General features: G+C 39.1%; 1 protein-coding gene across 1 annotated transcript in view; it reads right to left on the bottom strand.

The window, feature by feature from the left end:
* The window catches only part of LOC122816799 (cytochrome P450 2K1-like), a 627,013-nt gene that overhangs the window by 276,384 nt on the left and 325,315 nt on the right, over nucleotides 1-25,314 (bottom strand). Inside the window, exon 5 of the mRNA XM_044089826.1 lies at nucleotides 6,135-6,311. Coding sequence (XP_043945761.1) covers nucleotides 6,135-6,311 — 177 coding nt within the window. The remainder of the gene's footprint in view (nucleotides 1-6,134; nucleotides 6,312-25,314) is intronic.

The following is a 25,314-nucleotide window of genomic DNA, read 5'->3' as shown; positions in this document are numbered from 1 at the left end:
AACGAAGGTACGCCCATTCATGCATGTCTCCACACAGAAGACGCTCTAGCTGAAAATCGAACTGGACAACTTCTTACTGTGAGGTGACAACGCTACCGCAGCACCACCACCGCAGGTTAAATAGATTAAAATATACCACTCTTAGGGGAGTTGAACCACAATCTTTATCACCTGTATCATCAAAGGCCCATCATTTACATAATAAGCTACAGCAGTAATCAGACAAAAGCCTTCCATGGAAACACACACTTGCAGAATCAAAGCAACTAAACCATACAGCCCTAAGGAGACTTGAATGCAAAACCTTCATTAGCTGTACTATAAGATGCATTTAGCTGACATACTGTGCTACAGCCCCAGACAGACAGAAATCCTTCTGAGAAACACCCTGTAGTTGTGGATCACACATTTGCAGAAAGAAAGAATAAAAGATACAGCAAAGATTACTCAGGTGCCACCATTGAGATCTAAGGTCATTATCCAAAGTAACAGAGTAATAGTTTGCAAAGAAGAGTGCATAAAAGTTTACAGTCATACACTACTTCATCTGTGCCAACTGCTGCACTATAGAAAGCATTAGGACATCAGTGGAGAACTTCCCACATAGCAGCTAGCCCAGAAACCTCAGGACACTGTCCTAAACTGCAGAGTTTTAAGTAGGAGATAGTAACAGAACAAAATCCAGTTTAAACAGAGTAACTAAGGTCCATTCCAGTGAGTGCAAATAATGGCACTGCAACAAGCAATGTGAGTGCAAAGCTCCATTCTTTCATTTTGAAGCAAACAGTAACAGCAATGTGAGTGCAAATTTTCTTTCAGAGCAAACAAGCCCTCGTGATTTTATGCAGAGCAACAATCTCCATTTAGAGGAAATTAATTGTCCTTTATGACAATGGAGGTCTGTGTGTGTGTGTGTATGTAAGTAAAATGCCTCAGCTTGGGGCACTGTCTAGTTAAGTGACTTTGCTGAGATTCAAACCCTGAAACTTAATTATTGGGAGGTAAGCGACTTAAACTTCCAAACTTTTTGTTTTTGCAAATCACTGAGGATTACAGTCTGTCAATATCAGTCATAGAGTTTCATAGCTGTGTTGTCCAGTGTCAATAGTGCAACAGGTAGCACACTTAGCACACTTGCTTTTTGTGCGAAAGGCTGTCGATTCTCTTCCTACATTGGGTAGATCGATTACTGGTACTACCATGCAGGGTAAGGTAGGGGTGGTAGAGGTGGTGCTATGCTGCATTCCTGAGAGTGCCCTTCCTTGGATGAGATGTCTAGCAACTATGATCTTGTTTGTGGTTTGCCAGCCATTCCCTATTGCATACAACTAATACATCAATTTATTTTTTAATGTAACATAGGCAGTTTGTTATTCAAGGGCAGCAGGCACTAAAGTTATCGAAGAAGCTCCAAAATGCAAAGTTGTTTTCCAGCAGCAACCTCTCCACTGGATATAGCTCTCTTTAATGTGAAATTATTCGTATGACTTTTACTTCTGCAGAGATTGTGCATATTGACTGATATTGGTGGATTATAATGACATCAGTTTAAGTGCCTTTATGGTTGAAATGTTCTGAAATGGGTACTTTTATTACTATAGGTTTATATGTTTTTTTCATTGCTTATAGGAAAAATATTCAAAACAAAAAAATCTAAAACACACTCTCACGTGGTGCTGTACTAAACAAGGAATATAATTTAATACAATCAGGAAGCTGAATCAAAGAGCACATGCATTTATGCATGGTCTTAAAAATGTGTGCACAGGGCCCATGGTTTGGAAACAGCTGAAAAGTACACTTAATTTACCATTGGCCTGATGCATTTTCTGTGAATGTGGGATTCAATGAATGTGAGTTTCAAGGGCAGAGAATGTTACTACTGCTCATGCAAAGTCTGTTTTCATTGAGAGACTGCATCATTTGGCAAATGGCTATCGGTGTTTGTGCTATAAAATTTGAAATAAAAGTTTTAAATTAAATCCAAATATCTGTAATCATTATAGAAGTAAAGAAGAAAACAGTACACACACTGATTGGTTTGAACAGTGTTTATAGTAAATGGGGAGAGAGCACAAAGTAATGCAATACTGGAATGTCTGCAGGGGTGTCCATTACCCTGCCTAGGGCCCCATTTTACCATGATCTGGCACTGTGTGTATGCAGACTCACACACACACACACACACACACACACACACACACACACACACACACACACACACACACACACACACACACCATTGTTACAGGTGGTTTAGAGGATTGCTACTTCACCTACAGGTTGAAATACCCAGCAAAAATGTGGTAATGTATATATAAGGACATTATAGAAAAGCAAACTTGTAGTCAGACTAATTGTAGAGCATTGCCTAAATGGCAATAGGATGCAAGTTTGTACAGTTTGGTTAAGAAGTGGAAGTTTTACATTTGACATTTGAAGGGTAGGCTGTCCATGTTTCCCATGATGTTCTTTGAGTGGATGCTGAAAATGAAGTAGACCAAGGTTGCAATATGAGAAAGGGGAAAGCTGTAACAGAACATCACCTGCTGGAGGCAATGGAGAGAAGTACCATTTAGGAAACCTTATCTTTTACTGAATCCATACTAGAACTTCAGAATACTGCAAGCCCATCATCCCCACATAGATAGGGGACCTAAAACAGTTGTTTTATTTTATTTATATGTTAATTTTTTTCTCATTATTCAGATGTAAACTAGTCCATCCTGTACCCTTTTCAGCTTTGACTATGGCCACAAGGCCTGTGCTAAATACAACACATATATGCACAGTTTAATGTAGCCAATCAGGCATGTAATAGGTCCTTCTCTCTCTCTCTCTCTGTCTTCTAATGCCACTCCATGGAAACTGGCATTTCCATAATGAAGGACACTTTTTGCCATCATGTTGGAGTTACATACTAGTGTAATTTCAGTGAATAAGTCTCAACAATGCAGCTCTGGCTCAAGGAAATCAAAGAGATGTTTTATTTTTGCAATATCCATTTCAAAACTGGTTGTAAGTATGGTAACATGGAAAAATGGTCACTGGATGCTATATTATTCCATAATTACACTAAATAACCTCTGAACTTTAGGGTCTAAAAGATAAGGATGTCATCAGTCTCTAAATGTGAGGACTGTGTACAAAGCTTTCTGGTGGAAATAAATTATTGATTATTTCCAATACCATATCCCCATGGTACTTTTTGAAATGGAGGGTGCAGCACTTCTATGAATGATGATTACAAAACAGTCCTGGTTCCTTAACTTGTGCCTGCTTGTACCTGTTGTTGAGGAAACACACAAAGTAAATAAATAAATCATCAAAAAACAACATAGATAGATAAATAGCTAGACAGATAAATAGATAAGATAGATAAAATAAATAAATAAATCAATAAAAAATAAAAGCTCTAACAAGTATTCACAGTAGCAGTCCTATTAGTCCTGGAGAAGGAGGGTGGCATTAATGACCATATGCTTCAATGACCAGAAGAACCAATACAACAAGTGCTGACCACTGACCACAAAGATAATTTTTGATGTACTTTTAAGTAATGAAAAAGATGAATTAAAACTGACACAAGTGAACTTTGTTGTTTTCTAAGCATTTTAAAATAATTCCTGTGTCTCCATGGTAAAGCCATGACTGTGATCCAGGATTAGTTAGAACCCAGTCACTGGAAGAGCTGTCTGTGGAAAGTGGAAGTGAAAGGCTGATGCTATTTTCCCATCCTGGGAATAGGAAGGAAGCCTGGTTTGTTGTGTTGCTTCCACCTAGTGGACGGTGAGCATCTCAGCAGTCAGCACGAGAGGCTGAGACATGCTCATTCACCAATTTATTTGCTTGACATTTGATTACCAGGAACGTTTTACTGGACATACATATAATTTTCAGAGGAGACCCAGGGAGACATAATACAAATCAAATACATATTATCTTGGAAACATACAAGTAGGAAAAGAATGGATATGAAAAAAAAAATGCTATGCGAGAAACGGGGCTAGCACTAAGCAAAAACCTTTAATAACTATCAAGTTTTGACCTGAAACTGGCCCACCTCAAGTCCTAAAAGTGCTATCAGAAGCTAAAAATACTACATCGATGGGTCCTGACAATATCCTTGGATGCATCTTAAATAGCATGAAGCACACTTTAGCCACACCTCTAACAACACTGTTCAGCCTTAGCCTCTATACAGGTTTAGTACCAAGGGAAAGTAGAACAGCTATAGTCAATTCCTTGCACAGGGGAGGACCTTCCTCAGACCCAGGCAATTACAGGCATGTAAGTATGACCAGCCTCAAATGCAAAGTCATGGAAAGACTTATCATGGATCTAATCAATCAGGACATGGGGACCTCTGAACACCGGACCTGTCTTAGTTTGGATTCATCAAGGGCAGATCGTGCTTATTCAATCTGGTGGATTTTTTGAAAAGGTCACCAAAGCAACAGATGAAGGCAAAATAGTACAACTGCATACCTTGAACTGGTCAAACCTTTTGATACAATTTCCCACTCAGGCATAGTAGAAAAGCTAAATAGACTGGAAGTAAACCCCTATGTCACTTGCTGGATTGTCAACTGGCATGATGCAGGAAATCAAAACAGGGAAGTTACTTCCACAAAGAGAACAGTCTCCAGTGGATGGGACTTCTCCTATTTGGCATCTATTTTTTTTAAGTAAAAGCAAATACCAAAGGGTTCTGGATGACTAAGTTTGTAGATAACTGCAAGCTAGGAAGAGTCATTGAATCCTCAAAAGAATTAGCCATCCTGTAGGAAGGTTTGCCCCCAAAAAATAAATGGTGCCAGAATCATGGAGTGAGACTAAATGCCAAAAAATGTATTATTGTATCCTTTAGGAAGTCATACACCTCAGGAAACTACCACATTGACAATATGCCCCTAAGAGTTGACCCAGTTTTTTGGGATTTGGTAACTTATGTGGAAAGAGTCCCAATGTTTGACCAGCATGTGTCCATTGTTGTACGGACGTCCTTCTATATTGCACAGCTTATAAACAAAGGTATTGTGTCCAGATCTAGGGATGCCATTGCCCCCTTTACACAGCTCTCATTAGGCCAATAATTGAGTATAATGCCCCCTTTGGAATGTATCTATCCAGACACATGCAACAAGTGGAATCCCTACAGAGATATAGGGCTAAACAACATGTCCTATATAGATCGGCTCAAAGCCATGTCACTATATTTGGTATCCTACAGACTGCTAAGAGATGACCTGTGTCTGGCATAAAAGGCATCCTCAGACTCAATACTGATGGATTTACTGCACATCTGCAAGTTAAATGGCATCATAAATACTCAGTCTAGGGATCTAAACCTCTTCTGCAGCATCAACCGAATAGTTTAGAGGGACAGGTATCTCTCACAAATGATACTGTTACTCTGGAACAGACTCCCCATCCACATAAAACAAAGTTCATCTTTGTCCATATTTAAGTGTAACTTGGATCTGTTGATAGGAAACAGAAAATGTACCCCAGGACTGCCCCCTGTATTACTAATGAAGAGAGGCAATCCCTAAATACTTTATCTCATGCATGGGTTCTCTTGGATTATCTATATTATGATCCCAGTTATTCTCATTAGGGGCAATATACAATTATCAACCAGGGGATGGCTAAGATCAAGCGCTAGTCAAATGGGCTAGGTTAATTCAAGCAGGAAAAGAGAAACTGGCTAGGGTTAAAATGGCCAGCAATGGCAGCTAGCCTAGTAATTACCTATGAATCTTTAATCAATTGTTACCCAAGAGGAATGAAAGAGCTATTTGGTAGTAGAAGGGATGATAGCTGTCATGCTTGAGGGATAAAACTAATCAGGGAATAAAGAACTTCTGAAAGTTTGTCTGTTATGCTGCGCTTGGTATCATATGTCGTTTAATTATGCAATCATGTTGTTTTTATGATCTGAAGAAATACTGTTATTGCTCCTCATTTATCTTAGAAACATTGCTTTTTAGGGCATTAGCTAGAACCCAATGTTTTACATTTGAACATTTTCTAAGTTGAAATATAAATATGATTAAAAGTTTAAAATTAAAATACTTAAAGAAACAACTAGATTTTTAAAAATGTATTAATTGAAACATTGAAAAATATACCTCCTCTTCTTGCTTGACAATGAATGCCTCTATGTAGCTTCTCAAATCATTAGGATTGAGTTTTGATTTAAAATCCAGATATGCCTTGTTTAAATAGTCAAACAATGCCCTTCTCTTCTGAAAGCTGCTTTTGTGATCACCAGGAAGAAATCGCAAGAATGGAAAACAATTAAAAAGCTGCAATAAACAAGAAAACTATTAACAATAAATCATATATCATTCTTTATGCTAGAAACAGTCACCAATGCAGAAAAATACATCTTAAGCTTTAAGTATAACAAAAATTGCAGAATGCCTTTAATATTAAGTAACTATTTCATATGCATTTTGTGAACTAATGTGACAATATGTAACTCAAATTGTAAACAAACAACTGAAAAAACAAAAGCGAAGCACTGGGAGCAAAAACAAAACTGCAATAACTCAAAACCCGTTTAATAAGCGCTTTCGGAAAGATTAATATCTTTCCTTCTTCAGACAAAAACCATCGTTAAAAACAGCTCTTTATATAAACTTTTACAAACCTCATGTGATCCACTTAATCACGTATACAGATTTAAAACAACACAACACTTTTAAATGAAAGTCAACACTAAAATACTATACACTAATAATTAAAAACTGAAAACTAGCCCTTACTTAAGCAACATAAATATTTAACTTAAGCGTAGTACACTAAATACATACTTTGTGACCAACTTCTCTTATTTCAAACTTAAAAAATATATATATAAAACATCGGAACTTTGAAAAGGAATAAAAAATAATAATAAATATTACCTTTTCAATGCTAAGTGTTTTAAAACACAAAGAATAGATATATACTCATTAAGCCCAGGGAAAAAAATGTGCAGCAGTTCTTATCTGCAAAAAAAGTTCTTCTTTTTCCAAAAGGATTTGCCATAGCCCTGCTCTAAAATCATCATTAACATGTTTTAAGACTGTAAACTTAAAATTATGATCTGGATTCTCTAAAATATGACATGCTAGAGCGTTTGTAGAATCATTCTTAGAAATGGCATAAATATGCTCATAAATGCATTGCTTTAGCTTACGCTCTGTCTTGCCAATGTAAAAGGCTGAACATTTTAAACAATTAGCGACATAAACAATTGATTTAGTCTCACAATTAAAACTACCCATAATATTATAAATTCTATTATTAATAGAAACTGTATTTCCCACATTGACAAACCTGCACTGGCGACAAGCCCCACATTTAACCACCCCCAACCTTCTTTTATTAATGTTTGAACTACTAGCTTCTAATAATGTTTTTAAATTAATACCTCTTCTATATGCTATATGTAATTTTAGGTTTTATATCAAAACGGTTACGCAAATATTTATCCTCCAATATCAATACCCAATTTTTGTACAAAACATTCCTAATAAATAAGTGATCTACACTAAACATGCATAAAAAACTAGTTCTAAATACAGAAGAATTTACATCTAATACACTAGCAGACAGATTATCGGGCATGATGGTTTGTATCTCATTCCGACTGCATAAAGTACCCAGTAGCACGCTTATGGGTAACTTCTGACCTTACTTCAGCAATCAGAGTGACAGGATAACCCCTGTTAGTGAACATAATACTCAGATTATTGCATTCTTCCATGAAATCATGTTTATCAGTTGTCATCCTGACTGCCCTTACCATCTGACCCTTAACTACAGCTTTTTTCTGATGGTAAGGGTGACAGCTAGTATAATGCAAGAAAGCATTTGAGTATGTTGGTTTCCTGAATATAACACTTCTAAATCTAGATTTAAACCTGTCCTTATGTAACATAATATCAAGAAAGCTGATATTTGTGTCTTGCACTTCATAAGTAAATTCCAGAAAGTGTGTTAATTCAGAAATTCTGGAAATAAATGGTATAATTGCCTCAGAAGGTCCTTTCCATAATAAAAACATGTTGTCCTGGTATCTCGTATACCAGGCGACATGACTTTTAAACAAGGGTTCCTTAAATAATAAAGTGCCTCCCCAATGGGCCATAATGCAATTAGCAAAATTGCCCCCACATGGGGAGCCCATAGCAACCCCCGAAGTTTGTACATAGATATTACCATCAAACACAATAAAATTGTAAGTCAGTACCAACTCCAATAGGGTCTCAATCAAATAAATGATGTTGTCACTAACTTTCCTAGCTGTCAAAAACTCCCTGATCCAATCCAATCCTAATTTTTGTGGGATAACCGTATAAAGGTCCCTTACATCAATAGTAAGGAAAAGATAGCCGGGATTGAAAGGAATATTATTAATGCTATTAAGGAAACCCCATGAGTCCTTACATATCTGTGGTTCTCGTTCAATCAAAAGTTTAAGGACACTGTCAATATATTTTGCACAAGCACACATAATTGAACCCCTGCCATCTACTATAGGTCTAAAAGGGGGGTCACATATTGACTTGTGGATTTTAGGTGTACCAAAAAATACCAATAATTTGAGAGCAGTAATATTCAAATACCTATACAGATCAATGTCAATAAACCTTTCAGGAAAAAGATCTTCCAAAGTACCTCTAATTTTACGATATGCAATGTTCACTTCATTAATGCTTATCTGCTTATAAGGTCCAGTACTAAGGTGTGCTAACATCTTATCAACATATACGTGCTGGTCCATAAAAACCAGTCCACCCCCCTTATCGGGTTTCATCACCCTGATGTTGCATTGACACAAAGCATTAATAAATTCACGTTGATGTAAAGTGATGTTAAAATTGTTATCTCTATTATTAGACTTTTTTGTGGCTAGAGCTCTCAAATCTAGCTCACAAGCCTTCTCAAAAGCACGTAAAGTGTCCACCAATGGTGGATTAAATAAACTAGCCAACCGGAAAGGGTTGGTAAATGATGATCCCTCACCTAAAAGAACTTTTAAATTAAGCTTACGTACAAATAACTTTAAGTCAATTATAGTCTTAACCAAGTCCAAATGCATATCAGGAACGAAAGAGAGACCTTTAGAAAAAAAGTTGACCATATCTTGGTCAGTATCAAAGGAAGTGTAGTTATAGATCTTAAAGTCACCTTCCGTACTATGAATAATAATAGGATGGTTTAAATATTGGGTCATCTCCTCCTCAGATTCCGCTTGTTCCTCATGTTGGATTGGTTGTTGTTCGACCTCAAGTTCCTTTGTTGGCCATTGTGCCCTTGCGTAAAACCCTGTTTGTTATATGCGCCAGATGGATTGTCTCTGTTACTATTATTTCGATTCCTGTTAACATTATTGTTATTACTATGGTTAACACCATCATAATCACTGGCAGATCTATCATTAAATTGGGTTTGATGGGCATTATTCTCTTGAGCTTCAACAACAAGTTCACGGGACTGGTTCAGCTGGTCTTGATCTATAACATTGTCTCTTAAACTGTCAATTTGGGCTGATATATTCAACCCAATAGATGATTGTGCAATGGGGGGTGGACAAGGATATGCCTTATTTGTGGCATATTGTTGCACATCCCTTGTTATTTTCTTTTTCTTATTATTAGAAAGTTTAATCATGGTTGCATCGATACTAGTAAAAATACGAATATAATCATATTTATGCCTAAAAACATCATGGTTACTTTTAATAGAATGCTCCAATAGTTCAAGTTCATGTTTTAAGTCATCCACTTGTTGTTTGTAGTGACCAATAAGCATGTTAATGAATTCAAATCCTTGTTTATTGAACAATAAAAGAAGCTGGCGATGGAAATTTGAACCTTCGACTAAGCCCACCGGAAAACGCCACCGCCTTAACCCTTTAGGGATAATTTTCTTAACCAGGCATTCTTCCAAATAGGCAATTTCTAACTGAAATTTCTTACATCTATACAGTTTATAATCAAAATCCCCAATGAGTAAAGTAATGTTATTAACTGCAGTTTCTTCTTGTTGGGCCACAGCCCCTTCGGTGGCATCAGGTTCGAAATAGTTTTTATTATTAAGAAAATTAGATATAGATGGTACAGTCTCATTATCAATGTTTAGTATATCGTTACCTTGAGACAACGTTCTTCTTTGTAATGTAGCCGTCCTTTGCCCAGCTGGAATACTCAAAGCCACAGAAGAACTCTCACCGGTGCTGTTATTAACGCCATTATCCAATCGATGTACAGGCTCAATGCGTTGTTGAGAAACAATTCTATTCCACTGTTGCCCATCAACAGGTAAAGTGTTACCAGGAACCATAGCACTCCCTGAGCTCAATAAGTTAACATTATTGTCAAAATGCTCAAAGTGTTGGGTCAAATGTTCAACACGACCCATTAATACTTGAATAAGGGCTGTAAGGTTGCCGTCAGCATTCGCCTCCACAGCATCTGATGAATTAGAAATTCTAAGTCTACCATTCAGTTCATTTTGCGAAAACATAGAGTTTTGCGGTGACGCTCCATCTTCGCTTGCCATGTTAAACGCACAATTAACCAAAAAAGCAAACAAACAACTGAAAAAACAAAAGTGAAGCACTGGGAGCAAAAACGAAACCGCAATAACTCAAAACCCGTTTAATAAGCGCTTTCGGAAAGATTAGTATCTTTCCTTCTTCAGACAAAAACCATCTTTAAAAACAGCTCTTTATATAAACTTTTACAAACAGCATGTGATCCACTTAACTTGTTGTTGAAGCTCAAGAGAATAATGCCCATCAAACCCAATTTAATGATAGATCTGCCAGTGATTATGATGGTGTTAACCATAGTAATAACAATAATGTTAACAGGAATCAAAATAATAATAACAGAGACAATCCATCTGGCGCATATAACAAACAGGGTTTTACGCAAGGGCAGAATGGCCAATAAAGGAACTTGAGGTCGAACAAGAACCAATCCAACATGAGGAACAAGCGGAATCAGAGGAGGAGATGACCCAATATTTAAACCATCCTATCATTATTCATAGTACGGAAGGTGACTTTAAGATCTATAACTACGCTTCCTTTGATATTGACCAAGATATGGTCAACTTTTTTTCTAAAGGTCTCTCTTTCGTTCCTGATACGCATTTGGACTTGGTTAAGACTATAATTGACTTAAAGTTATTTGTACGTAAGCTTAATTTAAAAGTTCTTTTAGGTGAGGGATCATCACTTACCAACCCTTTCCGGTTGGCTAGTTTATTTAATCCACCATTGGTGGACACGTTACGTGCTTTTGAGAAGGCTTGTGAGCTAGATTTGAGAGCTCTAGCCACAAAAAAGTCTAATAATAGAGATAACAATTTTAACATCACTTTACATCAACGTGAATTTATTAATGTTTTGCGTCAATGTAACATCAGGGTGATGAAACCCGATAAGGGGGGTGGACTGCTTTTTATGGACCAGCACGTATATGTTGATAAGATGTTAGCACACCTTAGTACTGGACCTTGTAAGCAGATAAGCATTAATGAAGTGAACATTGCATATCGTAAAATTAGAGGTACTTTGGAAGATCTTTTTCTTGAAAGGTTTATTGACATTGATCTGTATAGGTATTTGAATATTACTGCTCCCAAATTATCTGTATTTTTTGGTACACCTAAAATCCACAAGTCAATATGTGACCCCCCCTTTTAGACCTATAGTAGATGGCAGGGGTTCGATTATGTGTGCTTGTGCAAAATATATTGACAGTGTCCTTAAACCTTTGATTGAATGAGAACCACAGATATGTAAGGACTCATGGGGTTTCCTTAATAGCATTAATAATATTCCTTTCAATCCCGACTATCTTTTCCTTACTATTGATGTAAGGGACCTTTATACGGTTATCCCACAAAAATTAGGATTGGATTGGATCAGGGAGTTTTTGACAGCTAGGAAAGTTAGTGACAACATCATTTATTTGATTGAGACCCTATTGGAGTTGGTACTGACTTACAATTTTATTGTGTTTGATGGTAATATCTATGTACAAACTTCGGGGGTTGCTATGGTCTCCCCATGTGGGGGCACTTTTGCTAATTGCATTATGGCCCATTGGGAAGAAACTTTATTATTTAAGGAACCCTTGTTTAAAAATCATGTCGCCTGGTATACGAGATACCAGGACGACATGTTTTTATTATGGAAAGGACCTTCTGAGGCAATTATACCATTTATTTCCAGAATTTCTGAATTAACACACTTTCTGGAATTTACTTATGAAGTGCAAGACACAAATATCAGCTTTCTTGATATTATGTTACATAAGGACAGGTTTAAATCTAGATTTAGAAGTGTTATATTCAGGAAACCAACATACTCAAATGCTTTCTTGCATTATACTAGCTGTCAGCCTTACCATCAGAAAAAAGCTGTAGTTAAGGGTCAGATGGTAAGGGCAGCCAGGATGACAACTGATGAACATGATTTCATGGAAGAATGCAATAATTTGAGTATTATGTTCACTAACAGGGGTTATCCTGTCACTCTGATTGCTGAAGTAAGGTCAGAAGTTACCCATAAGCGTGCTACTGGGTACTTCAGACCGATTTTATGCATTCGGAATGAGATACAAACCATCATGCCCGATAATCTGTTTGCTAGTGTATTATATGTAAATTCTTCTGTATTTAGAACTAGTTTTTTTATGCACGTTTAGTGTAGATCACTTATTTATTAGGAATGTTTTGTACAAAAATTGGGCATTGATATTGGAGGATAAATATTTGCGTAACCGTTTTGGTATAAAACCTAAAATTACATATGGGAGAGGTATTAATTTAAAAACATTATTAGAAGCTAGTAGTTCAAACATTAATAAAAGAAGGTTGGGGATGGTTAAATGTGGGGCTTGTCGCCAGTGCAGGTTTGTCAATGTGGGAAATACAGTTTCTATTAATAATAGAATTTATAATAGTATGGGTAGTTTTAATTGTGAGACTAAATCAGTTGTTTATGTCGCTAATTGTTTAAAATGTTCAGCCTTTTACATTGGCAAGACCGAGCGTAAGCTAAAGCAATGCATTTATGAGCATATTTATGCCATTTCTAAGAATGATTCTACAAACGCTCTAGCATGTCATATTTTAGAGAATCCAGATCATAATTTTAAGTTTAGTCTTAAAACATGTTAATGATGATTTTAGAGCAGGACCATGGCAGATCCTTTTGGAAAAAGAAGAACTTTTTTGGCAGATAAGAACTGCTGCACATTTTTTCCCTGGGCTTTATATATCTATTCTTTGTGTTTTAAAACACTTGGCATTGAAAAGGTAATATTTATTATTATTTTTTTATTCCTTTTCAAAGTTCTGATGTTTTATATATATATTTTTTAAGGTTGAAATAAGAGAAGTTGGTCACAAAGTATGTATTTGGTGTACTACGCTTAAGTTAAATATTTATGTTGCTTAAGTAAGGGCTAGTTTTCAGTTTTTAATTATTAGTGTATAGTGTTTTAGTGTTGACTTTCATTTAAAAGTGTTGTGTTGTTTTAAATCTGTATACGTGATTAAGTGGATCACATGATGTTTGCAAAAGTTTATATAAACAGCTGTTTTTAAAGATGTTTTTTGTCTGAAGAAGGAAAGATACTAATCTTTCCGAAAGCGCTTATTAAACGGGTTTTGAGTTATTGCGGTTTCGTTTTTGCTCCCAGTGCTTCGCTTTTGTTTTTTCAGTTGTAACTCAAATTGTCACAGATTTCTAAGCTTTCTAAAATAAAAGCTCACCATCATTTCTTCCATCCATCCATTGTGGGGAATTCCAGTGAGGATACTCTCTCTCCATTTCCTACTGCTTCTAACCAAAGGTCTTCAATGCCATATCAGCCTTGGAAATTCCATGGGGTACTCTGTATTATGTTGTTGATATTTGTGTTTTTCTAATAGGGTAGTATTCTTTGTTGTATTGTTATCAGAGGATACATAATGAATGCACTGAAGACTAATTTTATTTAGCTATACCAATGCAAAGCATCATGGGCTTTTATTTTCATGTTACATGCATCTATGATGTTCTATGACAACTGGCAATAAGAGCAGTACTGCTTGGAGTAACTATTACTCTAGGTCTGCTGCAATATAATCAAATTTTTGCAAGTGCTAGCAGTCTCAAAAATGTGCGTGCAAAGTCATAGAAGCATAATATGTTTATGATGCTCTCAAGAGGCACGATCATAACTAAAGCTACCATTTTAGTACTCTACAACCAACAGCTGCGTCCATATTTCCCCAGTTATCGGTAACTACTGTTTCAAATCTTTCCATCTTTTTATAACCTTTTCATTCCTCTGACATATTTCATGCTACCTTTTTAATCCTCAATTGGTAATTAGTGTTAATTGAGTTCTAATGTATTCTAGTTGAAGTCATTTCAGGCTCTCTTTTCTAGATAAAGCTAACCAAATTATAGTGTAATTCCTATCTAATACATTATTAACCATAAATGCGTAATTCCTATTAAATTAATTAATTAATACTATTAGTATAAAGAGTAATTATACTTTAAAATAATTGCGATTTGTTATGTATTACATCACTGATAGATGACACCAATGCCATCAAAGTGAAGAACTTTGGCACAATACATGCAGGCATTTCACTTGTACATAAAAAAAAATGTGTCCGCCTTGCATGTAAGATTCTATGTGGGAAGAGTATCAAGGGAATTATATTCTAGAATTTATGAACATATGCATGCTATGAACCATCTATGAACTGGCAAAGCATTCTGTACTTCATGTAGGTTTTAAAGGCTTTATATGTGAAGAATGACAATTCTAAATTTGGTTCTAAAGCATGTTAGACTGGAAGGAAAATTATTGGCAAATTAAATTAGATGCCTGTGGTACTCCAGAACTGAATGATATCGAAATTTTCAAAGCTGTTTTAAAAAGATGAAACTGAAGTATTAAAATATATCATATGATGTAAAGGTCATGCACATGAAATGTTATTTAAAGTTTTGAATGTATTAGATCCACAGTCTGATGAAGTCTCATGCTCAGAGACAAAAACATTAATTGTATGTGATTGCTATTTTAGTAAAGCATGTGTGTGTGCTTATATGTTGCTGTTTTTAAATAAGTGATTTCTTTGGCACAAGTCTTGTCAAATTTCTGGCACTGCTCACACGTCTAACTGTACCCAGTTACATCATTTGTAAACTCTGGCCAGTAAAAATGCTGCATAAAACATCTTTTGGCATGCTTTATGGTCATATGGCCTGTACAAGGAATATCATGGGCTATGGCCAGAAATGCCTTCTGGTAGACCATAGGTACTGTCAACTTCTGTATTCATTCTCCCTTTAGCCCTCCTTGGGGTCCATTCCCATTTAATAGACCTTTGTCCAAGTATACTTTCTCCATGTGTCCTTGGTATCAGGACCCTCGTTGGCTACTTCCCACAAATCTTACAAAATATGGTCTGAGAGCTGAGCCTCCCATAACACCTCTTTGAGGGCCCTCCCCACCTCCCTTTCCAAAACAAGTGTGGTACAGTCTGCCAATGATGCCTCAGAATCTGGCTGACTATTGTCACCTACCTCTTCCCCAAAGTACCATTTTTCAAGGAGCCACACTACCAGTCCATCATGGAGGTGTGGGCCCTTGATTTGTCTCTCCTGTATTGCCTTTCCCATGGGATTGCCTCCATGCCTGGTTGCATGTAACAGCATGCGCACAAGATACTCCATTGTCAAATTAATTTCCTATTAAGATATCACCACAGATTTCCTCAAAAACAGCCACATCATGGCTCCCTTGCTCCCCTCCCAATCCAGGTAAACTCTGGCTAAAGGTATTTGTAAAGGTTTCACATCTAAGACCCTAAATGGAGCAGAATGCCCAGGCAAGTGTTGCTCCTGTCTGACCACTGAAGTCTTGTCTATGGTCTCAGGCTGTGTTCTTTATAGCAATGGTATTCTTTCTCTCAACCAGTATAGGATACAGACTTTGATCATGGTTAGATTCAGTGTTGTTTCTAGACAACTATAGACAACTGTCATAGTGTTAGTCCTGCTTGCTGCTTCCTGAGACAGTTGTTCTACTCTCGTCTTCAGTGGACAATGGGATTGCACATATCTATTTGGTTAAATCTGAAACATAACTCCAAAACTTGGTAAAGTACCAGAAACTGTGACTTCGCTCTCTACCTCTCTAACCTAATGTAATGACATAGGCTGCCCCATGGTTTCTGTTAAACACATGATCAGTGCTGGGTGCCCCCTTCGATGCAGTGGCGACCAGCAGGATAACTAAAAGGTCACTTTTCCTCCGCATCTCCTTACCAGTGTCACACTTCCATTCTGCAAATCAAATCCTCATGTCCTTAGGAAAGGTACTGAGGGCTTCTTCCCCAACCAAACGATCGGCATGCATTTGAAATGTGGTGACCTTCCATCCACTCATTATTCTGTGAAAATTTAAATACTGATTTCTGTAATATATTCAGTAATACAGTCAGTCTCTTCTATGTTGTCAACATTTCTTTCTGTACTTGTCTGGTGTCAATTTAAAATCAGCAAGCAAACATACTTTTGTATAATTTAAAACAATCAGCATCACTAAGTCGAGAAACTGCATGCATTGCTTTATGCATGACCAAAAGAGTAAAAAAATCTCACCCCCTGGCCTGGATTAACTTCATGATGATGACAACCCCTTTCAAACTCCCCTATAAAGCTACCAGAATTATCCCCCTTTTTATACAGTGGACAGATTTTTATAGTGACCTGAGCTTCTAGGATTTGGCTTCTCCCACGTATGACTTTTGTGTCTCTGGCAAAGGATGATTACCTCTTGCCCGTGCTGGTACTGAATCTGTCCTTCTTCTGTTTCTGGCTGTTTCACTCTTTCAGCTGTTGCAAGCTCCACACATCCCATTTCAAGTCCAGTCACTGTAATTCCATTTGGGCTTTGAGGACCTCTTAGTATGGAACAGAACTTTGTCTGCCCCCTGTAAACCTGCCAGGCTGCCTCCTGGTTGCATTTCTAGTGCACATAATAGTGATAACTTCTCTGTGGACATTGAACATGCTGGTTTCCTTTTGTTTGAACTCCTTTATCAGCTATGCCACTGACATGTTAGTATAGCTGTCAGAAGAAGTAATTTTCTGCCTGCTTTCCTAAACTAAACAGACCAAAAAATAAAATAACCGATGTGCACAGACCTCTGCATATTTTACTTTTTGGCTGGGGGGGAGGGGTATAAACATACCTTTTGTAACAAAGGTCATAGATGGGTGGCACCACTGCCACCAACATGAAGAACAGTTAGCACACATGGGGTTTGAATCCCATGACTGACAACTAGTTGTAAATAAAGACTCAACAAGCATCAGAAGGATGGTCACCTGAGTTACATCACTGGTACTCGGTAGATTAAAGTAAAATAAAGGAAGTGCACAGAAGTCTAACTCAATTTTCGATTCACAAAATGACATATGGTCCAAGCGCATAAATGGCATATGCAATGCTTTCCTTGGTATGGGCTTACAACATCCACACCCAGATTAGACCACATATAAGTCACCTACATGAAGTAATGATTTCATATCCTCAACACAAGTGAACAATGACTTTAAAACTCATACCTATCCAGGAGTTTCCATTTTCTAGTAAATCTTATCCCCAACAAATTTTCTTTTTATTTCAGGCAGCATAATAGGATTTTTCTCTTCCTAATGTTTCTGCAAGAAAGATGAAGCCTCTGTGATTCTATACTGTTTTTTTTTTCAATAAAAAATACTCCAGCCAGAACCTGACAGCATTATCTCTGAAGCTAGCTTCAACACACCTTTTTCTGTACAGTTATGCTCAACACTAATTACTTCTTCCTGTCCAGGTGTTGTTATGTTACATGAAGCACTACTCTTCTCTCTCTCTCTCTCTCTCTCTCTCTCTCTGTCTCTCTCTCTCTCTCTGTCTCTGACTGTTAAAACGTTTAACTGTTGGAGGCTACACACTAAAGTGCGTTAGCCTTTCTGTGCATTTAAAGAAAGTCGTTTTACCTGTATTACTGTATTTTCTGCTGTTTTCTGCCTTCTAAAAAGAAAAAAAAAACAAAAAATATCTTTGCTTTTCCCACCTTCCTATATTAGTGTAGTCCATTTTTCAGGCTAGTGTTGAATTCAGGGTTGTGTTTCAGGTTTCTGAGTTGCCCATACCTTACTTGGATAGTGGGAAGTTTCACTGTTCACCTGCGAGAGAGGGGAGCTTTGAGCAGCCTATCTATCCCTGGAAGAGTGGTCCCAGCACAGAAGTTTGTAGTCTATTGGCCATTTTGAGCTAATTCCTATCTCTTTCATTTCCCTGCCATAAAAACCACGTTTGCATGGTTTTGCGCACTGCGCATTGTGGGATAGCTAGGGTTAAAGTATTCCCAGCTCCACAAAGTCTACACTTCAGTTTTTCCCTTGGAACTCTTTAAACTCTCAACCTAAGCACTCAACCACACACTTAACGCCCAGCACTAGCTAAAGCTAACAGTAAGCACAACTCCAGCACTAGATTGTCCAGCAGGGCAAGGCTGTTTATTCATCCCAACCAGCCAAAAGTACAAAACAACCCACCCTATTATTCAGGCATGACCAAAGGGCAATTTCCAGTGTATCCTCCTGTCCAGCTAGTGAATCTGGGTATCATGGGTCAATGTCACAACTGCCTCATGTACACAGACAACCCTCTCCTCCTACCACACAACTCTAACACATGTGAGAGATGTAACTATACCGCCAAACTGGAGGCTAAGCTCTCTCCACCCATGACTGAAACAGTCAGTCAAGAGGAGAAGGTCAACACTTGCATCACACCTCCAGCCTCACATAGACCAACTATACAAGCACAGGCAAAAGATGCATATAAACACACAAAATCATACTCGGAGGCTCTAACTAATAACATACCAAAGAAACAGAGACCTCCAAGGCAGACTCCCAAACAACCCGCACCAGTACATCACATCACCAAACAAACAACACATAAACCACAAAATCAGTGTGCCGCACACTCTCAGCCCTTAAGGCCAAATAGCATACCTAACACACTAGTAATAGGAGACTCCATAGTCAGGCACACTGATGTCCCACTCACCAGACTGGACAAGGAGAAGGTTACAGAAAGCTGCCTGTCAGAAGCCAGAATCCGCCATATAACACAAGCACTCAGGTCACTCCAGAACAAGTACAAATATGACTCTGTCATCGTATATGTTGGTGTGAATGACCTGAGACGTACCTCCCTGGACTACATGAAAAGAGACATGGAAGAGCTCTCTGATCATGTAACCCAGGTGGATATGACCCTGACCCTGAGTAGCATTCTGCCCTTGCCAAGAATGTGATACCACAGCATAAAGAAAAAATGATCAGCTTCAACAATTGGCTAAACTTCTGGTGTCATTCAAAGGGGATCCAGTATCTGTCAGCCTGGGATGACATGCTCGACAAGCCTCGTTGCTTCACAAGAGACGGCTTGCACCTGTCACCCCTAGGCTTTCGAATACTGACCAAGGCTCTTGCTGTCCCCATTGTGCCTTTTTTAGGCAAGGCCCAAAAGTCAAACAGGCCACCATAACCAGCACAAAAAACAAGAAAATGAGGGTTATGCTACTCAATGCCAGGAGTTTAAATCTCAAAATGCACACACTTGAAACACTCCTCAGTATGGAGAATGTCGACATCTGTGTAGTAACAGAAATCTGGTTTAAGGCTCCAGAGAGCACCCCAGCACTACTGGGATAAAACTCATACCACACATTTCGGCCAGAGAACATGGACCGAGCAACAAAAGGAGGGGGAGTATCCATATTCATCAAGGATACCCATACCTCCAGGTTAATGGCACAACATGATACTACAGAGATCATTCATGTGCAACTAACGCAAGGCAAAACTGAAATGTAATTTGTGGCTTGCTACAGATCACCCTCCAGGTCCCAGGATCAACACTCAACCTTCCTGGGGACACTGGAAAACATAAAGGTCCTACAAAACACCTTGATATTGTGCGATTTCAATTACCCTTCCATCAACTGGGAACACTACTCTAGTACTAACTCCCAGAACCAGCAATTCCTGGAATTTATCAACTCAAATGCCTTGGATCAGCTGGTAAACTTCTCAACCAGAGGTGGAAACATACTAGACCTGGTCATCACCAACATGAGTGACAGGTGCTCCACACTGGAGGTAAATCAGTCACTGGTTAGATCTGACCATAAACTAATCACACTGGATGTCCACACCCCACCATCTCCCCCACACAAGGAAACCTCAGTGAAAAACTTTCCCAAAGTCAAATTCATACAGCTCAAGACTGAGGTGGGTAGCTTCATACCCCCCACACCTAGGGATAACTCTGCCCAAAATGCAGAAGTCTTTACAAATGCACTCTATCAACACCTACAAGGATGTATGGATCGTACCATCCCTAGTAAAACCAAGACTCACTCCTCCATGAGAAGGAAACCAGTCTGGTGGACCCCGGCAATCAACAAACTATACAATAGAAGGAGGAAACTAGTCCAGAAAAAAAGCAAATCCCAAGAAGGGAAGACATCCCTGACCAGTATTAGTAAAAAAACTTAGGTCCCTTATAAAATCTTCCTAGGCAAATTTTGAAAGAAAGATAGCCAAGGATTTGAAAGATAACCACAAAGCCTTCTATGGCTATGTAAAGAATCTAAGTGGTAAATCACAGATATGCGCAGAGCTGGTACAAAATAGCACAAAATATACGGAACCTATGGACATCGCCAACATCCTGGCAGATAGATTTAGTGCCAGCCTCACCCCCCTATCACCCCCAAAATGACCCATAGTAATACATGAAGAGTCCAGCATCCCTGAAATCACAGAAGCACAAGTAAAAATAGCCCTTACAAAAGCCAGAAATACAGCATCAATGGGGCCAGAGACCCAAGCTGCATCCTGCACGAACTGCAAGATGAACTAAGCCCTCTCCTAAAGAAACTTTTCAGCCTCAGCCTATCCACAGGCTACATGCCCCTGGAATGGTGCACAGCAACAGTTATTCCACTTCACAAAGGGGGAGCAACAACTGACCCTGGTAACTATCACCATATAAGCCTGACCAGCCTGGTCTGCAAGGCTCTGGAGCGTATCATCATGGAACTCATTAACAAGGACATAGGAGACCTCTAAACACTTGACCCAACTCAGTTCGGCTTTGTTAAGGGCAGATCATGCCTATTGAATCTGGTTGACTTCTTCAAAACAATCACCAAAGCCATTGACGAGGGTAAGGTGGTTTATACAGACTACCTAGACCTTGCCAAGGCTTTCACCATTCCTCACTCGGGTATCATTTACAAACTCATCAGCCTAAACATAAACCCCTACGTCACGATATGGGTTGCCAGCTGGCTTACAGACAGAACCCACTCGGTAAGAATAGCGGGATCCATGTCCGACTCTAAACCAGTTACAAGTGGTGTCCCCCAGGGTTCAGTCTTGGGCCCGCTACTGTTCGGCATATATTTCTCAGAAGTACAGGCAAACACAAAAGGTCTATTGCTGACCAAATTTTCTGATGATTGCAAGCTGGGAACCATAATTGACACTCCGGCTGACGCAAACATTCTCCAGAAGGGCCTCACCGAGACTGACACATGGTGTCAAAGTCATGGCCTCAAGTTAAATGCCAAAAAATGCATAGTCATCCCGTTTGGGAAGAACAAAACACCCACAAACCACCACATTGGTGGCAGTCCCCTTAATTCAGAAGAGGTAATAAGAGACCTGTGGACTCAGGTAGATAGTGATCTCTTGTTTGACAATCACATCGACAAAGTAGTTAGGAAATCCTTCTATGTAGCCCATCTAATTACATATAGAAATAAAGAGGTAATAGTGCCCTATACTCATCACTCATCAGACCCATCATAGAGTACAATGCCCCTTTTGGGATGTACATCACAAGACACTACCAGCAGCTGGAGACCACAGAAGTACCTCACCAAGAGGATCACAGGCCTCAAACGTATGTCATATGCAGCCAGACTGAAAAAACTCTGGCTTTACTCAGTGGCATACCGCTTGCTCAGAGGTGATCTCTGCCTAACCTACAAAGCCATGTTCACCTCAAAATTGATGGACATGCTCCACCTAAAGAAATCCAAGTCACTATGAGCCACACGTTCCAGTGAGCTAAACCTCGACACTACAATAAATAGAACATGCTGGAGAGACAGATTCCTGTCACAGAGACTCCCCATGCTTTGGAACAAAATCCCTAATTACATTAGACAGAATACCTCAATATTACTCTTCCAGAAGAACCTTGACGAGTGGATGGGAAATAAAAAGTACACCCCGGGGATCACGTCTATGGCTCTGCTTGACATAGACGCAGCTAACTAATTTATGGGGCGGCGAAAGCCGACACTTACGGGCTAGGCTTATAAATGCCCTTGGGCAGATAGCCTAGTATCTACCTATGAACCTATGAACCTATGAACTCTTGAACACTTATAAAGCAGCTTGCTTTATTATTCCAAACCACAAATACTCATTTTGGCTGTTTTGTGGTACAGGAGCATTAGGTAGCAGAATCAAAACTTCAACTGATAGTTCTTTTCCTTAACTTCCTATATTTCAGCACTGCAAACATCAATCCATCATCTTTGCTTCCGTTTCAGATGCAGACTTCCATTGAGAGTGGAGTTTCAGCCATTGCTGAGAAGTTACATAGCACTGTCATTACTGCAGCTTAGAAGAATTTCCCTTGTATCCTGTTCAAATTTCATCTTTACAGAAATAGCATCAAAATTAATTTTTTGGGCAATATGAAGTATGAAACTCTAAAATGTGGCATTATTGACTAACTGTAATCCTGAATGATGAAGTACAGGGCAAAAGCCTGAGATAAAATTAGGGACATTCTAAACAACAGTTACTGATCTAGTGTGGTGATACTAGTACTGTACAGTGTACTGCTATTTGATGAAAGTAGTGTAAACTCTGGATCCTACACAGTTTGGTTTTGTGAAGGGTAGATCATGCCTGCTCAACTTGGTCAAATTTTTTGAGTCAGTCACCAGAGCTGTGGATGAAGGCAAGGTGGTTCATACAGCCTACCTTGATCTGGCCAAGGCCTTTGATACCATTCCCCACTCAGGAATCATAGAAAAACTAGAATAGTCCAATTTTCAGAGTTTGCTGATCTCTGGGCTTTGGCTTGGTTCCTGTGCTATTCCATATCCTTATTTGGATAAAGGGAAACTTCTTTGTTCACCGGTGGGAGTGGGGAGCACTGAGCAGCCTATTTGTCCCTAGAGCAGTGGTTCCAGCCAGAAACTTGTAGTCTATTGGCCATTTTGGGTCAATTCCTAGCTCTTTTCAACCCCCTGCTATAAAGCCCGCTTTAGTGTGCTTTTGCGTGATTTAGCGCAGAGTTGCCCATAGAGCACCATCGGGCAGCGCCGGTTAAACAAGGTTCAACTATTTCTGGCTCCATAAAGTCTGCTCTTCAATTTTTCCCTTAGAACTTCTGTACTTGCAATCTAAGCAGTCTATTCTCTATCTCAAAAGCTCAGCACTTGCTCCTAAAGCATTTTTATATAGGTAAAGTACTTGTATACTAAACAAAGTACTACATTAGCCTAGAATCCCCTTGAGTACCCATTTCCCTATAGGTCCCTTCTGACTCAGTTACACAGCAAACTTTTTCACTTTTTCTAGCATGTCGAAGGGTCAGTTGCTAGCGTCCTCTCCTGTTCAGCTGGTGAATCTGGGCATCTTGAGGCAATGTTACAATTGCCTCATGTACACAGACAACCCACTCCTTCTCCCACAAAACACAAATACATGTGAGAGATTCAACTATATAGCCAAACTGGAGGCTGAGCTCTCTCAACTCAGGACTGGCAAGACCAGACAGGAGGAGAAGGAAACCACGCACACCACAAACCCAGTTTCACATAGTACTATCACAACTGCAAAACAAACACATAAACACACAAAGACATACTCGGAGGCACTGATCAAAAATCTACCAAAACTACAGAGGCCTCCAAAGCAGACACCCAAGCAACTGCCACCTCAAGACATAAGACATGCAACACATAGTTCTCAAAGTCAGTGTGCTAAACAGTCACAGCCCTTAAGGCCAAACACAATGCCAGACACACTTGTTATAGGTGACTCCATAGTCAGACACACTGACGTCCCACTCACCAGACTGAACAAGGAAAAGATCACAGTAAGCTGCCTGTCAGGTGCTAGAATCCGCCACATAACACAAGCACTCAGGTCACTCCACAGCAAGTACAAGTATGACTCAGTCATTGTCCATGCTGGTGTGAACGACCTGAGATGTACCTCCCTGGACTACATGAAAAGAGACATAGAGGAGCTCTCAGATTATGTAGCCCAGGCCGGTATGACCCTGACCCTGAGCAGTATCCTACCCTCACCAAGAATAATGCCACAATACAGAGACAAAATGATCAGCTTTAATAATTGGCTTAATTACTGGTGTCATTCTAAGGGGATCCAATGTCTGTCTGCCTGGGATGACATGCTTGACAAGCCACACTGCTTCACAAGGGATGGCTTGCACCTGTCACCCCTGGGCTTCCGGATATTGGCAAAGGCTCTTGCCACCCCCATAGTGCCTTTTTTAGGCAAGGCTCAAATGATAAACCTACCGCCCTAGAAAACAAAAATGGAGAAAAACTAAGGGTAATACTGCTCAATGCCTAAACCTCAAGATGCACGCCCTCGAAGCCCTCCTCAGTATGGAGAACATTGATGTCAGTGCTGTGACTGAAACCTGGTTCAAGGCTCCTGAGAGCACCCCAGCACTATCAGGTTATACCTCATATCATGCGTTCAGGCCCCAAAATCCGGACCGAACCACAAAAGGAGGGGGAGTATCCATATTCATAAAGGATACCCACACCTAGAGGTTAGTGGCAACGCACGAAGCATCGGAGACCATCCAGGTGCAATTAACCATAGGTAAAACTGCCCTACAGTTTGTAACATGCTACAGACCACCTTCTCAAACTCAGGAAACCCACACAGCCTTCCTGAAGACACTGGAGAGTATGAATGTCTCTCCAAACACCATCATATTGGGTGACTTCAACTACCCAAACATAGACTGTGAACATTACTCAAGCCCCAACACCCTAGTCCAAAGGTTACTTGAGTTCATAAACTCAAATGCTATGGAACAACTAGTCACCATTCCCACAAGAGGAGAAAATATACTAGACCTGATTATC

The sequence above is a fragment of the Protopterus annectens genome, chromosome 12.part0 (assembly GCF_019279795.1).
Source record: "Protopterus annectens isolate FY-2018-M chromosome 12.part0, PAN1.0, whole genome shotgun sequence".
Classification (NCBI taxonomy): domain Eukaryota; kingdom Metazoa; phylum Chordata; order Ceratodontiformes; family Protopteridae; genus Protopterus; species Protopterus annectens.
Note: the sequence above shows the minus strand (reverse complement) of the source record. Positions and strands in the feature narration are given on the sequence as shown.